Genomic DNA, 16,858 nt, shown 5'->3' with positions numbered 1-16,858 from the left:
CTGAGCCTGCGCGTCCGGAGCCTGTGCTCCACAACGGGAGAGGCCACAACAGTGAGAGGCCCGCGTACAGCAAAAAAAAAAAAAATCTTCCAACAAACAAAAGTCCAGGACCAGATGGCTTCACAGGTGAATTCTATCAAACATTTAGAGAAGAGCTAACACCCATCCTGCTCAAACTCTTCCAAAAAATTGCAGAGGAAGGAACACTCCCAATCTCATTCTATGAGGCAACCATCACCCTGATACCAAAACTAGACAAAGATACTAAAAAAAAAAAGAGAATTACAGACCGATATCACTGATGAATACAGATGCAAAAATCCTCAACAAAATACTAGCAAACAGAATCCAACAACACATTAAAAGGATCATACACCACGATCAAGTGGGATTTATCCCAGGGATGCAAGGATTCTTCAATATATGCGAATCAATCAATGCGATACACCATATTAAGAAATTGAACAATAAAAACCATATGATCATCTCAATAGATGCAGAAAAAGCTTCTGACAAGATTCAACACCCATTTATGATAAAAACTCTGCAGAAAGTGGGCATAGAGGGAACCTACCTAAACATAATAAAGGCCATATATGACAAACCCACAGCAAACATCATTCTCAATGGTGAAAAACTGAAAGCATTTCCTCTAAGATCAGCAACAAGATAAGGATGTCCACTCTCACCACTCTTATTCAACACAGTTTTGGAAGTCCTAGCCACGGCAATAAGAGAAGAAAAAGAAATAAAAGGAATAAAAATTGGAAAAGAAGAAGTAAAACTGCCACTGCTCGGAGATGACATGATACTATACATAGAGAATCCTAAAGATGCCACCAGAAAACTACTAGAGCTAATCAATGAATTTGGAAAAGTTGCAGGATACAAAATTAATGCACAGAAATCTCTTGCATTCCTATACACTAATGATGATAAATCTGAAAGAGAAATTAAGTAAACACTCACATTTACCATTGCAACAAAAAGAATAAAATACCTAGGATTAAACCTACCTAGGGAGACAAAAGACCTGTATGCAGAAAACTATAAGACACTGATGAAAGAAATTAAAGATGATACCAACAGACGGAGAGATATAACATATTCTTGGATTGGAAGAATCAATATTGTGAAAATGACTATACTACCCAAAGCAATCTACAGATTCAATGCAATCCCTATCAAATTACCAGTGGCATTTTTTATGGAACTAGAACAAAAAATTTTAAAGTTTATATGGAGACACAAAAGACCCCGAATAGCCAAAGCAGTCTTGAAGGAAAAACCAGAGCTGGAGGAATCAGACTCCCTGACTTCATTCTATACTACAAAGCTACAGTAATCAAGACAATATTGTACTGGCACAAAACCAGAAACATAGATCAATGGAACAAGATAGAAACCCCAGAGATAAACCCACACACCTATGGTCAACTAATCTATGACAAAGGAGGCAAGGATATACAATGGAGAAAAGACAGCCTCTTCAATAAATGGTGCTGGGAAAACTGGACAGCTACATGTAAAAGAATGAAATTAGAACACTCCCTAACACCATACCCAAAAATAAACTCAAGATGGATCAAAGACCTAAATGTAAGACCAGACACTATAAAACTCTTAGAGGAAAACATAGGAAGAACACCCTTTGACATAAATCACAGCAAGATATTTTTTGATCCACCTCCTAGAGTAATGGAAATAAAAACAAAAATAAACAAATGGGACCTAATGAAACTTAAAAGCTTTTGCAAAGCAAAGGAAACCATAAACAAGATGAAAGACAACCCTCAGAATGGGAGAAAATATTTGCAAACGAATCAATGGACAAAGGATTAATCTCCAAAATATACAAACAGCTCGTGCAGCTCAATATTAAAGAAACAAACAACCCAATCAAAAAATGGGCAGAAGACCTAAATAGACAATTCTCCAAAGACATACAGATGGCCAAGAAGCATATGAAAAGCTGCTCAACATCACTAATTATTAGAGAAATGCAAATCAAAACTACAATGAGGTATTGCATCACACCAGTTAGAATGGGCATCATCAGAAAATCTACAGACAACAAATGCTGGAGAGGGTGTGGAGAAAAGGGAACCCTCTTGCACTGTTGGTGGGAATGTAAACTGATACAGCCACTATGGAGAACAGTATGGAGGTTCCTTAAAAAACTAAAAGTAGAATTACCATATGATCCAGCAATCCCACTACTGGGCCTATACCCAGAGAAAACCATAATTCAAAAAGACACATGCACCCCAATGTTCACTGCAGCACTATTTACAATAGCCAGGTCATGGAAGCAACCTAAATGCCCATCAACAGACAAATGGGTAAAGAAGTTGTGGTACGTATATACAATGGAATATTACTCAGCCATAAAAAGGAACGAAGCTGAGTCATTTGTTGAGACGTGGATGGATCTAGAGACTGTCATACAGAGTGAAGTAAGCCAGAAAGAGAAAAACAAATATCGTATATTAACGCATGTATGTGGAACCTAGAAAAATGGTACAGATGAACTGGTTTGCAGGGCAGAGGTTGAGACACAGGTGTAGAGAACAAATGTATGGACACCAAGGGGGGAAAGCCGCAGGGGGTTGGGGATGGTGGTGTGCTGAATTGGGCGATTGGGATTGACATGTAGACACTGATGTGTATAAAATTGATGACTAATAAGAACCTGCTGTTGGACTTCCCTGGTGGCGCAGTGGTTGAGAGTCTGCCTGCCGATGCAGGGGACACGGGTTCATGCCCCGGTCCAGGAAAATCCCACATGCCGTGGAGCGGCTGGGCCCGTGAGCCATGGCCGCTGAGCCTGCGCGTCCGGAGCCTGTGCTCCGCAATGGGAGAGGCCACAACAGTGAGAGGCCCGCGTACCGCAAAAAAAAAAAAAAAAAAAAAAAAAAAAAGAACCTGCTGTATAAAAAAAATAAATTAAATAAAATTCAAAAAAAAAAAGATAGTACAAAGGAAAAAACCACTTTTTTTTAATACAGTGCCCAACTACTGAGGTAAGATCTATAGAAGACAACTCAACAGGTACTATATGGAAAAAAAAAAAAAGAAGGACTAAATAAATCTGATTTAATAGACTGATTTAAGGGTTAAAATATAGCTACAGTGGTGATCATTTGTAATGCAGAAAAATATAGAACACTATGCTGTGCATCACAGGGCAATTAAACTTCTAAAACTCCAACCAACCAACCAAACTCAGAGAAAAAGAAATCAGATTTGTGGTTACCAGAGGTGGGAATGGGAGTGTGGTGGGAAGTACAGGGTATTAAATGAAGGTGGTCAAAGGCACACACATCCAATTTTAAGATAAATTAAGTACTAGGGGTGTAATGTACAATATGATTAATATAATTAACACTTCTGTATGTTATATGTGGAAACTGTTACAAAAGTAAACCCTAATAGTTCTCAGCACCAGGAACAAATATAATTTTTCCTTTTTCTATTACTTTGTATCTATATAAGATGATGAATGCTTACTAAACACTGTGGTAACATTTCATGATGTAAACAAAATCATTATGCTGTACACCTTAAACTTATACAGTGCTGTATGTCAATTATATTTGAATAAAACTGGAAGGAAGCCCCCACCCCCCTGCACACATAATGTAGCTACTAAGACAGAATATTAGTCTCTATGGAGGTAAAAAGAATAAACAAACAAACAAAAAATATATATATATATAAATGTTAATTTTTCACTGAATTGATTAACTCAATCATATACAGTAATCCAACTCTGTCTCACAGTAAAATAATTTTTAAATCTGATTAGTCTAGTCATAAACACAATCACTACTGGGAGAAGAGAGCAAGATTCAATTAAATTTTTTTTAATGGAAAACTTGTTATCAGAAAGTACTCAAAAAAAGTTTTAAATATTTAAACAATATTTCCTCCTTAGAATAAAAAAATTCTCTACTTACCCTGTAACCCTCAAGATCTCGCATTTGAATCTGTAGTAAAGAAAGGTCCCTTAAGATTTGAAGATTGTCTTTATCCCATTTTAGCGCATTTCTGTAACACTTAATGGCTTCATCATATTTCTTGTCTGACCTCTGCAGAAGGCCATAAACATGCCAACCTAAAGGATTTAGTTAAGGATACAACCTCCAGGTCAAGAAATAAAGTTCCAATAATATTCTCTATGAAACTCAGAAAACTACATCTATTTATAAAATTACAAGCTTAAAAAACAGAGAGAATATAAAGACAGAAGGTAGTTTGATACAGTGGGGGGGAAAAGCACAGCTCTTTGAGCCAGAGAAAACAGGTCTAGCCTGCCTTATTAGCTCTGTGACCTTAAACAAATTAATTTAATCTTATGTTTCCTCAATTATAAAATATAAATAAACAAAGTCTATACAGCAAAGCGCAGCAGTTTGGAGACAAAATGGAATAACATATAAAGTATTCACTGGCTTGCACAAAAATAAATGCTCAATAAATATTAAGAATTATCTTTACTTTTAAAAGGAAAAAGAGGGAATGGATATCCATGACATGTAATTGTTTTAAATCAAGTGTACTTTCTTTTCCTTAGCTAACAAGGTCCTTGGGACAGACCCTTAGTGCAGTATAAAGTTTCTAAAAATCAACCACTTAAATTTTGGGTGCAGGTGGCCAAAATGGACAGTCTCCTATTCAAAGAACTTAAAGTCTAGTAAGGGATACAGATAAGTAAGCAAAATTACAGTAGGTTGTAAAACTGTGCTACAAAGGGGGAAAATATGTAAATAATCCCACTCCCCTAATACAGGTCTTTTTCACTTTAGATCTTGATTACTGCAAGTCACCCATCCTCCTGCCTTCAGTCTCTCTGCTTTTACTCTCACCTGCCAGAGTAACCTTTCTAAAACACACACAATCAAAAAAAAAAAAAGTCTACTTCCCTTTCCAGAAATGAGTAATGTTTCTCAGATCAGATTCCAACTTTTCAATCTAACAACTTCTACACTCCTTAACAGAGTCAGTAAATACAGAATTTCTAGGGTGACATGTATAACTGAAAATACATATATAATGCTATAAATTTTATTTGGAAAATAATCTTCATTTTCATAATGCAAATGACAAAGTAAAGGTTAACAAATCTTCTCAGTTGGTTGGAACATGGTTTTAAAAAGCCTGGAACATGGTTTTAAAAAAGTTTAAAAAAGACTAGATACCCTTCATTATCTGGCACCCATTACCTACCTTCCTATTCCCCGCACCCCCATTTCAGGACTTGATCAACTCTCTTGAGCACTGCAACACCTTTTAACTGCCTTGAATCTTCTTCTTCTAAAAATCTATCCTCAAGGAGTTTAACATTGCTAAAAATTTAAAGAAATTCATGTTCATCAAGAGGAACCCAGTTAAATAAAGCATGGCAAGTACAAACAGAACACCGCACCAACATTAAAATGATGAAAAGGTATCTACAAGATCTTATTAATTAATCCTTTGCTTACCTTTTCAGTTTCTGGTTACTCTCAACTCACTCACTTCTGCTTTACTGGATTAGTGATAATTGTTGAACAAATTATAACATTTTATGTAATACTCAGAAGTGTTAAGCTTCTACCAAGTATCTTCCTTCACTAGACTATAAGATCCGTGACAGCAAAATCCGTATCTTTTTTAGTATGTATTATTCCAGACTAACACTTGAAAATTTGCTAAGTGTTTCAGCACTTCATCGTGTTAGCCAACAAAATAGGTAAAGAAATATTTGTTTAAAACTATTTAAAAAACAGTAACCCACAATTTTTTCTCTATCTTCCCTCAGACATTTGTACTTGATCCTACTCTCACACTTCCCTTAATAAAATAAAATAAAATAAAATTCACCTCACACAGTCCAGCATTATCAGGGACTATGTTAAGCATCGTTAAATCTTTACACCACCACAGTGAAGTGGGTATGAGTGTTCTCATTTAACACATAAGGAAACTAAGCCCTAAGATCACAGTTAGAAAGAAGCTGAGCTGAGAATCAAACCAAAGTGAAGCATACTCCAAACCCTGGGCTCTCAATCAGTATACTATACTGCCTTCTAATACTCCTTATTGTATATCCTTCTCTAAATTCATGCTATGATGAAATCTGCAAGGTACCTTTTTTTTAAGTGTGGGAAGAGCTTTCACAGATATTTTAAAAGGCAAGTCCCATTTATCTGTGACTAGATACAATGGTAGAACATGGTAGGTATACAAAAATGTTTCCTGAATGAAGGCAGTTGCTATTATTCAATTGAAGAAGGAACCATCTCCTCTGGAGTTACACAGTAAGAGAGATCTAAAACTTCTGACTCCCAAATTGCTGCCTTAGCTCAAGACACCACAATCCAACCCTTAAATATACAAAAAGGATACACACATGACTCTTCAAGTCATTTCTCAAACCTCTACGAACCAATTCATAAGCTTCTTCCTTTTTTCCCAAACAGTTCAATGTTAATCCTTTCATAGCCAGGGTTTCTATTTTAAAAAAAAAGAAAAAGAAGAAAAGGAAGAAAAAAAGAAAAAGAATTTAAAGATAACTAACAACAAAGAAACGGTAACCGTAATCTCAAAAACAAATGTTACATTATCCTGAATATTTAAAACTTCAAGGAGATTCCTGGGAAAATGTCCAGGTTTTTACAGAATTAAAATACTTGTTAAATTGACAAATGAAGTAACTACACATTTCTATACTGTAGGCCTCCCTAGATTTTTTTTTTGATAAAAAGATACAAAAATGCATGAATATCTGGTAATCCATATGCTAACAAGATAAAATGATTTTCCTACTGTTCAGGGGAATTCCATGACCTTATTAAATTACTCCTTTAAAGTATGAAAAACTTTATCTTGAAACAGACTATCTCTGTGAACCCAAGTTACATAAAGGTTAAATTCACTGTTCAACTATTTAAATATACAAATAAATTACATTTCTGGTTTTCATAAGTTTATTTTAAAACGATTCTTTGGGATTACTATTAAATATACAAGTAAAAGAAGATGTCAGACACCTGTCATTCACAATCCACAGATTAAAAAAGAGTTGAGGAAAATATTTATTTTCAGAAAGGGAAAAACAATATTTCTAATTTCACAATGTATATTCTATGAAACACAAATGAATATAAAATATTCATTATGATTAATTTGTCTTTTAGGACTACAATTTAAAATTTATAGAAAAATTAACTAGGAATAAAAGATAAGGATTAAACATATTATCCTGAGGAAAAGTCAACATTTATAGTAAAACATAGATAAAGAAATGTAAGCGGGCTTCCCTGGTGGCGCAGTGGTTGAGAGTCTGCCTGCGGATGCAGGGGACATGGGTTCGTGCCCCGGTCCGGGAAGATCCCGCATGCCGCGGAGCAGCTGGGCCTGTGAGCCATGGCCGCTGAGCCTGCGCATCCGGAGCCTGTGCTCCGCAATGGGAGAGGCCACAACAGTGAGAGGCCCGCGTACCGCAAAAAAAAAAAAAAAAAAAAAAAAGAAATGGAAGCAAAAAAAAAAAAGAAGGAAAAAAATGTGTATAAAATCATCATAAATCGTGCGTAAATTTAAAGGAAAAGGAAGCAAACAAACAAAATATATTTGGCAAGTAGCCAAATTAGCAAGGTACTGTAGAAAGTAACACTTTGTTGTTCAACAGGTAAAATCTATTCTTGCAAGAAACAACTTCAAGTGTCTTAATTAATGAAAACCCAGGTTGTCAGTAAGTTTAGAACAAATCATAACTTACATACTGTTAAAAAGTATTTTCAATTAAATTATGACACTGCATATGCAACCTGATTTCAGATATGTTAAAATATGAAGGGAAATTGCATTTTAGACACAATGAAAGTTGGTACTCTGCTGTACTGAAACTCTATGGTGACTATACAACTAAAAGTTACATTACCATTATGCATACTTTTGGAATGAATATAAAACAACCTCATATCCAACTGGCTAGCAAAACTTTTTTTTTTTTTTTTTTTTTTGTGGTATGCGGGCCTCTCACTGCTGTGGCCTCTCCTGTTGGGGAGAACAGGCTCCCGATGTGCAGGCTCAGTGGATATGGCTCACGAGCCTAGCCGCTCCGTGGCATGTGGGATCCTCCCGGACCGGGGCACGAACCTGTGTCCCCTGCATCGGCAGGCGGACTCCCAACCACTGCACCACTAGGGAAGCCCCAAAACTATTTTTTAACAAGGAAATGGAGAGAGAAAATTTTAGATACTTTATTCTCACTGCTTTCTATCTTTAAACAATTTTATTACTATAGTGAAAGTACGCGAGAGTAAAGATAGCTAACAGGGAACTATTGCTCTCTCCCTCTGCAATACTAAGAGAACATTATCAAATTAATTAACAAAGAGCCATGTTTCCTAACTACAAATCAGACCTGTGAAAGCTTATTTTTCCTTTGCTTCTTTACAAGTTTATCCTACAAACATCTCACTGTCCAATTTTCTACCCTCACACAAGCAAAAGCTATGTAACTTTCAAAATCATGTCTTGAACATGACTGTCTTGAAAAACTAATTAAGATACAATGCTAAATAAGAAGGTGCTGGTTCATGAGCAAAGACCTAAATGGATACTTTCTGAATAAGCTTATTGTAAGGAATAAAATTTCTCTAGCTCAACCAAAGTTCTCAAGCAAAATTTTCTTGTAACATTTTAAATAAACTTATTTATTAAACTTAAATTAGCATATTTGTCTTACTAGGTTCTTTTGCCTTTCCTGTGGTGCTAATATTAGAAATAGGAATAAATCAGAACTCAAGTAGATTGTGTTATCATTTTCTTGACAATAAATTCAAAGTATTAGTATTAAACATCTCACAGGAGTCAAGGATAAGAAGGTCCATTCTCTCTGGAAAACAGTCTAGGCAGCTGGGATTAACAGAACCCAAATAAGTGAAACCAGGTAAGTAAGCAAAGCCTTACCTACTTATGCTTACAAGCAAGTGTACAGTATTTACACTTACCTCCATGCTCAGCAAATTTGGGGTTAGAGAGGATTTGTTTACAGAATTTCAATCCATTTCTGTACTGTTTATGTTCATAACATCTCTGTCAAAACAAAAGAGAAAATTTTAAGTTTAGCAGGAAATGCAAACAATTTTAAATTCGGTGCTAAATTTTTGATTCTGTTAAATAGAACAAAATGATCACGTTATTTCCATATTCTCCTAAATCCCACTAAAACGCAGTTTAAAAAAATAAATACAGGGAGTTCTCTGGTTGCTTAGTGGTCAGGATTTGGCACTTTCACTGCAGTGACCTGGGTTCAATCCCTGCTCAGGGAACTGGATACCGCAAGCCACACTGTGCAGCCAAAATTAAAAAAAAAAAAAAAAAAGGAAAGAAAAAGAAAAAGGAAGGTTCAAATACAGAAAGTAAAAGCAAGACAAAGGGACAAAATATACATTGGAAAAAATAAGAAAATCATTAGCTTACTCCAAAAGGTCCAACAAATGTTAATAATGTGAAAATTGAAAAAAAAAAAAGGTGTAGAAATTATATTTTAAAATAACATTTTCTTTTTGCTGAAGGAAACAAGTCTCTGAAGCCACAAGGGACAAACAAGTGCATGCAAATTAACAAAGGGGAAAAAAGGCCCACACTATGGCACAGCATAATGAAAATGCAAAGCCTGGAAATAATGGTCCTTAAAAACTTCCAGGGCTTCCCTGGTGGCGCAGTGGTTAAGAGTCCGCCTGCCGATGCAGGGGACACGGGTTCGTGCCCCGATCCCGGAAGATCCCACATGCCGCGGAGCGGCTGGGCCCGCGAGCCATGGCCGCGGAGCCTGTGTGTCCGGAGCCTGTGCTCCGCAACGGGAGAGGCCACAGCAGTGAGAGGCCCGCGTACAGAAAAAAACAAAACAAAACAAAAAAAAAACTTCCAGAGAGAGGGGCTTCCCTGGTGGTGCAGTGGTTAAGAATCCGCCTGCCAATGCAGGGGACAAGGGTTCGAGCCCTGGCCCAGGAAGATCCCACATGCCACAGAGCAACTAAGCCCGTGTGCCACAATTACTGAGCCTGAGCTCTAGAGCCCGCAAGCCACAACTACTGAAGCCTGCGCGCCTAGAGCCCGTGCTCCGCAACAAGAGAAGCCACCACAATGAGAAGCCCGCACAACACAAAGAAGAGTAGCCCCCACTCACCGCAACTAGACGAAGCCCATGCGCAGCAACGAAGACCCAACACAGCCAAAAAAATAAAAAGAAAAAACTTCCAGAGAGAAAAAAAACAAGTCACATAAAAAAGATCTGTAATCAGAATAGCACTGAACTTTTACTCCAAAGTAACAATGGAATATTGCTAAAAGCTATAAAACTACACACAGCCTTCAAAATTCAGAATTCCTTACCTAGCTAAACTGTCAATCAAGTATATATACATACATATATATATATATATATATATGTAAAATGACAGTTTAAAGCTTCTCAGAAAGTTAAAATTTTATCTCTCTGCACTCTTCCTTAGGAAGGTATTAAAAGGAAACAAAACAAACAAAAAAGATAACATGGGACTTAGTAAATAAGTAATCTAATGCAGAAAAAAGAACTAGAGAACAACCACTCCAAAATAAAACAGTATGCCAAAGGCCACCATGGAATAGGTTTCTATCAAGGACAAAAACGGAAAATTTTATTTATAAACACCTGACAGAAATACAGGCACATTTGGGGAAAAGGAGCAATGGGTCTATAGAAAACCAGGCAACTGAATAAGTAAGATAGGTATTAACTCCAAGAGAAATAAAGGCTTATATAGAGAGTGTGGTGGTCTTAGTGTAATATTTGGCTCAACAATAAAAAATACATGTAAAAATGTAAACATTTAATACTGGTTTATCAAAATATTGTGATATAAGTATAAAGAGAGAAAGACAAGTGAGCAAATGTGTGAATGATGAAGTTCCAAGTCCTCATTTTCCATAAACAGAAGTCAACAAATGTCTAAAAGTCATGTATCAAGAAATACTGTTATAGGGACTTCCCTGGTGGTCCAGTGGCTAAGACTCCATGCTCCCAATGCAGGGGGCTCAAGTTTGATCCCTGGCCAAGGAACTAGATCCCACATGCCACAACTAAGAATTCGCATGCCCCAACCAAAGATCCCGTGTGCCGCAACGAAGATCCTGCGTGCCACAACCTAAGACCTGGAGCAGCCAAATAAATAAATAAATATTTTTAAAAAGAAGAAAGAAATAATGTTATATTAATAAGCAACAGAAACGCAAATACCAGAGAAAATGGCTAGAAGGACTGAGGGTGCTTGATTCTGGTGTGGGAAGGTATGGAGGGGATAGGGACGGGGGGGTGAGTTGACAAATTCTTTTTCATCATAAACCTTTTAGTGCTATCTGACTTTTAAGTATCACCATGTGCTTTTATAAAAATAATTATTTTTAAAGCACTGTATTCATTACAGAAAACATCTTAAAGATATGGTACTCTATGCCAGATTTCACTGTCTTAAGTTTAAACAAATTTTACTCACAATTTTTAAAACAATACATTCAAAATCTAGGAGGGGTAGTTAATGCAAATGATAATAAAATCATAGAAAAATGTGGAGAAACAAAAATGTAAAATTTTACATTCAGCACCATGAAATCAACTGCTTAAAACTCAATGCTACAGCCAACTACAGAGCTGTCCTATAATCAACTATGTATTCACCATCTCTATTTTGTTGTTCACATCTCAAACCTAATACACTATCCAAAACACAACTGATTTTTCCCCCAGAATCTATTCACCAAGTCTTCACCAACTCAAGAGATGTCCTTCCCTCAACTCACCCTCACTCAGATGATGAAGCAAAAAACCTAATTATCCTCTGTGCTTTCCTTCCCTGACACTTCCATTCTCTAGTAGATCCATCAGTCCTACTTTCTCTGCAATAGTTTCCTCTCAGCCCTTCCCACAATCAACAGGCAAAGTGATCTGGGGGATAGGAGGGAGGGGAAAGCAGAAGCAGTAACGTAACCATATGCAGCCAAAGAAACATACGACTAAGCAACTAAATTTAGTGTTCCTACTTACTTAGCAGAAAGCCTAAAAATAATTTTTCTTATAATAATTAAAATAATAGTAAAAAGCATTAAAGGAAGCTATGACATAAAGACTAGGCTAATTAAAAGTGACACTCCTAACTTGTCACCGTTTTCCAGGAACTACATACATACAAAGAATAGTTTAAGCACACTATTCTTTTTTATTTTTTAATAGATCTTTACTGGAGTATAATTGCTTCACAATACTGTTAGTTTCTATTGTACAACAAAGGGAATCAGCCATATGCATACATATATCCCCACATCCCCTCCCTTTTGAGCCTCCCTCCCTCCCACCCTCCCTATCCCACCTCTCCAGGTCATTGCAAAGCACTGAGCTCATCTCCCTGTGCCATGCTGCTGCTTCCCACTAGCTAACTATTTTACATTCGGTAGTGTATATTTGTCCATGCTACTATCACTTCACCCCAGCTTCCCCCTCCCACCCCATGTCATCAAGTCCATTCTCTATGCCTACCTCTTTATTCCTGTCCTGCAGCTAGGTTCATCAGTACCACTTTTTTTTTTTTTCTTAGATTCCATATATATGTGTTAGCATACAGTATTTGTTTTTCTCTTTCTGGCTTACTTCACTCTGTACGACAGACTCTAGGTCCATCCACCTCACTACAAATAACTCAATTTCATTCTTTTTATGGCTGAGTAATATTCCATTGTATACACGTGCCACATCTTTATCCATTCATCTGTCAATGGACATTTAGGTTGGTTCCATGTCCTGGCTATTGTAAATAGTGCTGCAATGAACACTGTGGTACATGTCTATTTTTTTTAACATCTTTATTGGAGTATAATTGCTTTACAATGGTATGTTAGTTTCTGCTGTATAACAAAGTGAATCAGTTATACATATACATATGTTCCCATATCTCTTCCCTCTTGCGTCTCCCTCCCTCCCACCCTCCCTATCCCACCCCTCTAAGGTGGTCACAAAGCACCCAGCTGATCTCCCTGTGCTATGTGGCTGCTTCCCACTAGCTATCTATTTTAATGTTTGGTAGTGCATATATGTCCATGCCACTCTCTCACTTTGTCCCAGCTTACCCTTCCCCTCCCCATATCCTCAAGTCCATTCTCTAGTAGGTCTGTGTCTTTATTCCCGTCTTACCCCTAGGTTCTTCATGACATTCTTTTCCTTAGATTCCATATATATGTGTTAGCATACGGTATTTGTTTTTCTCTTTCTGACTTACTTCATTCTGTACGACAGACTCTAGGTCCATCCACCTCACTACAAATAACTCAATTTCATTTCTTTTTATGGCTGAGTAATACTCCATTGTATATATGGGCCACATCTTCTTTATTCATTCATCCGATGATGGACACTTATGCTGCTTCCATCTCCTGGCTATTGTAAATAGAGCTGCAACGAACATTTTGGTACATGTCTCTCTTTTTTGTGTGTGTGTGGTACGCGGGCCTCTCACTGTTGTGGCCTCTCCCGTTGCGAAGCACAGGCTCCGGACGCGCAGACTCAGCGGCCATGACTCTTGGGCCTAGCCGCTCCGCGGCATGTGGGATCTTCCCAGACCAGGGGACGAACCCGTGTCCCCTGCATCGGCAGGCGGACTCTCAACCACTGCGCCACCAGGGAAGCCCCATGTCTCTTTTTGAATTACGGTTTTCTCAGGGTATATGCCCAGTAGTGGGATTGCTGGGTCATATGGTAGTTCTATTTTTAATTTTTTAAGGAACCTCCATACTGTTCTCCATAGTGGTTCTATCAATTTACATTCCCACCAACAATGCAGGAGGGTTCCCTTTTCACCACACCCTTTCCAGCATTTATTGTTTCTAGATTTTTTGATAATGGCCATTCTGACTGGTGTGAGGTGATACCTTATTGTAGTTTTGATTTGCACTTCTCTAATAATTAGTGATTTTGAGCATCTTTTCATGTGCCTCTTGGCCATCTGTATGTCTTCGCCATCTGTATGTCTTCTTTGGTGAAATGTCTACTTAGGTCTTCTGCCCATTTTTTAATTGAATTGTTGTTTCGATATTGAGCTCCATGAGCTGTTTTTATATTTTGGAGATTAATCCTTTGTCTGTTGTTTCATTTGCAAACACTTTCTCCCATTCTGAGGGTTGCTTTTCGTCTTGTTTATGGTTTCCTTTGCTGTGCAAAAGCTTTTAAGTTTAATTAGGTCCCATCTGTTTATTTTTGTTTTTATTTCCATTACTCTAGGAGGTGGGTCACAAAAGATCTTGCTGTGGTTTATGTCAAAGAGTGTTTTTCCTATGTTTTCCTCTAAGAGTTTTATAATGTCTGGTCTTACATTTAGCTCTTTAATTCATTTGGAGTTTATTTTTGTGTATGGTGTTAGGGAGTGTTCTAATTTCATTCTTTTACATGTAGCTGTCCAGTTTTCCCAGCACCACTTATTGAAGAGGCTGTCTTTTCTCCATTGTATGTTCTTGCCTCCTCTGTCATAAATTATGTGACCATATGTGTGTGGGTTTATCTCTGGGCTTTCTATCCTGTACCACTGATCTATATTTCTGTTTTTGTGCCAGTACCACACTGTCTTGATTACTGTAGTTTTGTAGTATAGTTTGAAGTCGGGGAGCCCGATTCCTCCAGTTCCATTTTTCTTTCTCAAGATTGCTTTGGCTATTCGGGATCTTTTGTGTTTCCATATGAATTGTAAAATTTTTTGTTCTAATTCTGTGAAGGATGCCATTGGTAGTTTGGTAGGGATTGCACTGAATCTGTAGAGTGCTTTGGTTGGTATAGTCATTTTCATAATATTGATTCTTCCAATCCAAGAACATGGTATATTTCTCTGTTTATGTCATCTTTGACTTCTTTCATCAGTGTTGTATAGTTTTGTAAGTATAAGTCTTTCACCTCCTTAGGTAGGTTTATTCCTAGGTATTTTATTCTTTCTGTTGCTATGGTAAATGGGATTGTTTCCTTAATTTCTCCTTCTGATTTTTCATTGTTAGTGTACAGGAATGCAAGAGATTTCTGTGCATTAATTTTGTATCCTGCAACCTTACCAAATTCATTGGTTGGTTTTAGGAGTTTTCTGGTGGCATCTTTAGGATTTTCTATATATAGCATCATGGCATCTGCAAACAGTGACAGTTTTACTTTTCTTCCAATTTGTATTGCTTTTATTTCTTTTTCTTCTCTGATTGCTGTGGCTAGGATTTCCAAAACTATGTTGAATAAGAGTGGTGAGAGTGGACACCCTTGTCTTGTTCCTGATATTAGTGGAAATGCTTTCAGTTTTTCACCGCCGAGTATGATGTTTGCCGTGAGTTTGTCCTATATGGCCTTCATTATGTTGAGGTAGGTTCCCTCTATGCCCACTTTCTGGAGAGTTTTTATCATAAATGGGTGTTGAGTTCTGTCAAAAGCTTTTTCTGCATCTACTGAGATGATCATATGGTTTTTATTCCTTAATTTGTTAATATGATGTAAAGACTAGGCTAATTAAAAGTGACACTCCTAACTTGTCATTGTTTTCCAGGAACTACATACATACAAAGAACAGTTTAAGTACCCTATTCTTTTTTTTTTTAAATAAATTTATTTATTTATTATTTTTGGCTGCATTGGGTCTCCGTTGCTGCACGCGGGCTCTCTCTAGTTACAGTGAGCTTGCGGTGCGTGGGCTTCTCATTGCAGCCGCTTCTCTTGTTGCAGAGCACGGGCTCTAGGCACGCAGGCTTCAGTAGTTGTGGCTCGCGGGCTCTAGAGTGCAGGCTTAGTAGTTGTGGGGCACAGGCTTAGTTGCTCTGCAGCATGTGGGATCTTCCCAGATCAGGGCTCGAACCCGTGTCCCCTGCTTCGGCAGGCGGATTCTTAACAACTGTGCCACCAGGGAAGCCCCCTAAGTACACTGTTCTTAAAACCCTCAATTTGCTTTCTAAAAATTTATTTCTGTAAAAACGTAGTAAGGGAACTTCCAGTTTTAGCCATGATGGAGTGAGGCTAAACTTGTCCTTCTAACATAAACAACAAAAGTGGACAAAATGTATAAAATAACTGTTGCTAGACACTGGACAACAGGCAGTGCAGGACTGTGAACCATGGGTTGGGGGGACATGATACACTTGGTAATATCACTGTTTTACAGATTATAGCACAGGGAGAAGGATCCGAAGCAGAGCACAACAGTCCACAGAGTTGAAGAAACAAAGATTGAAGTTCAAGGAGGCTGAGGTACTGAAAGTGATGGAACTATTCAGAGAAAGACATCCAAATATCTGCATGGGGTCCTCGTGCATCTGTTGCCAGAGATTACAAACCTAGTTAGTAGCAAAATTCCTAGTTAGTGTTGGCGGGCCTAACAGTCTAGGTCTTCTGAGTCCCAGTTAAGAGCTCTTTCCATCACATACAGAAATTTTATTACATTTTATTAACATAAATATTATTAAAGCCAAGAGTTTTCATCTTTTAACAGATCTTCTAACCAACAAATTCAACTTTTATCTCACCTTTTGTTCCTTTGCTTACTCAGTACTATAATCAAATAGGCAATAAAAATGCCAAAAATAAGGTGACAAAAATGAACACACACAGATTAACCAATTTGTTAATTCCCCCCAAATAACTAACTTTACCAAAGGAAAATGAAAAACCGAACTCCACTTTCTTTGAATGAGATAATAATACTATAGCACTTAGTTTTTTATTTTATCAAACTTCAGAAAAGTAATTAAGTTTCAGTTCCTAATGATTATGCTCCCAATTAATGAAATTTGGCGGCTGCCCATACTGAAATTATACTCAATGCCA

General features: G+C 37.3%; 1 protein-coding gene across 2 annotated transcripts in view; it reads right to left on the bottom strand.

Moving 5' to 3' along the window:
• The window catches only part of NAA15 (N-alpha-acetyltransferase 15, NatA auxiliary subunit), a 79,781-nt gene that overhangs the window by 43,569 nt on the left and 19,354 nt on the right, over positions 1 to 16,858 (bottom strand). For both annotated transcript variants that reach the window (XM_060106237.1, XM_060106230.1), the window contains exons 2-4: positions 9,000 to 9,084; positions 6,391 to 6,495; positions 3,960 to 4,117 (exon numbers count right to left, since the gene is read on the bottom strand). In XM_060106237.1, coding sequence (XP_059962220.1) covers positions 3,960 to 4,117; positions 6,391 to 6,495; positions 9,000 to 9,084 — 348 coding nt within the window. The remainder of the gene's footprint in view (positions 1 to 3,959; positions 4,118 to 6,390; positions 6,496 to 8,999; positions 9,085 to 16,858) is intronic.

This window comes from Mesoplodon densirostris, chromosome 1 (assembly GCF_025265405.1).
Source record: "Mesoplodon densirostris isolate mMesDen1 chromosome 1, mMesDen1 primary haplotype, whole genome shotgun sequence".
Taxonomy (NCBI): Eukaryota; Metazoa; Chordata; class Mammalia; order Artiodactyla; family Ziphiidae; genus Mesoplodon; species Mesoplodon densirostris.
Note: the sequence above shows the minus strand (reverse complement) of the source record. Positions and strands in the feature narration are given on the sequence as shown.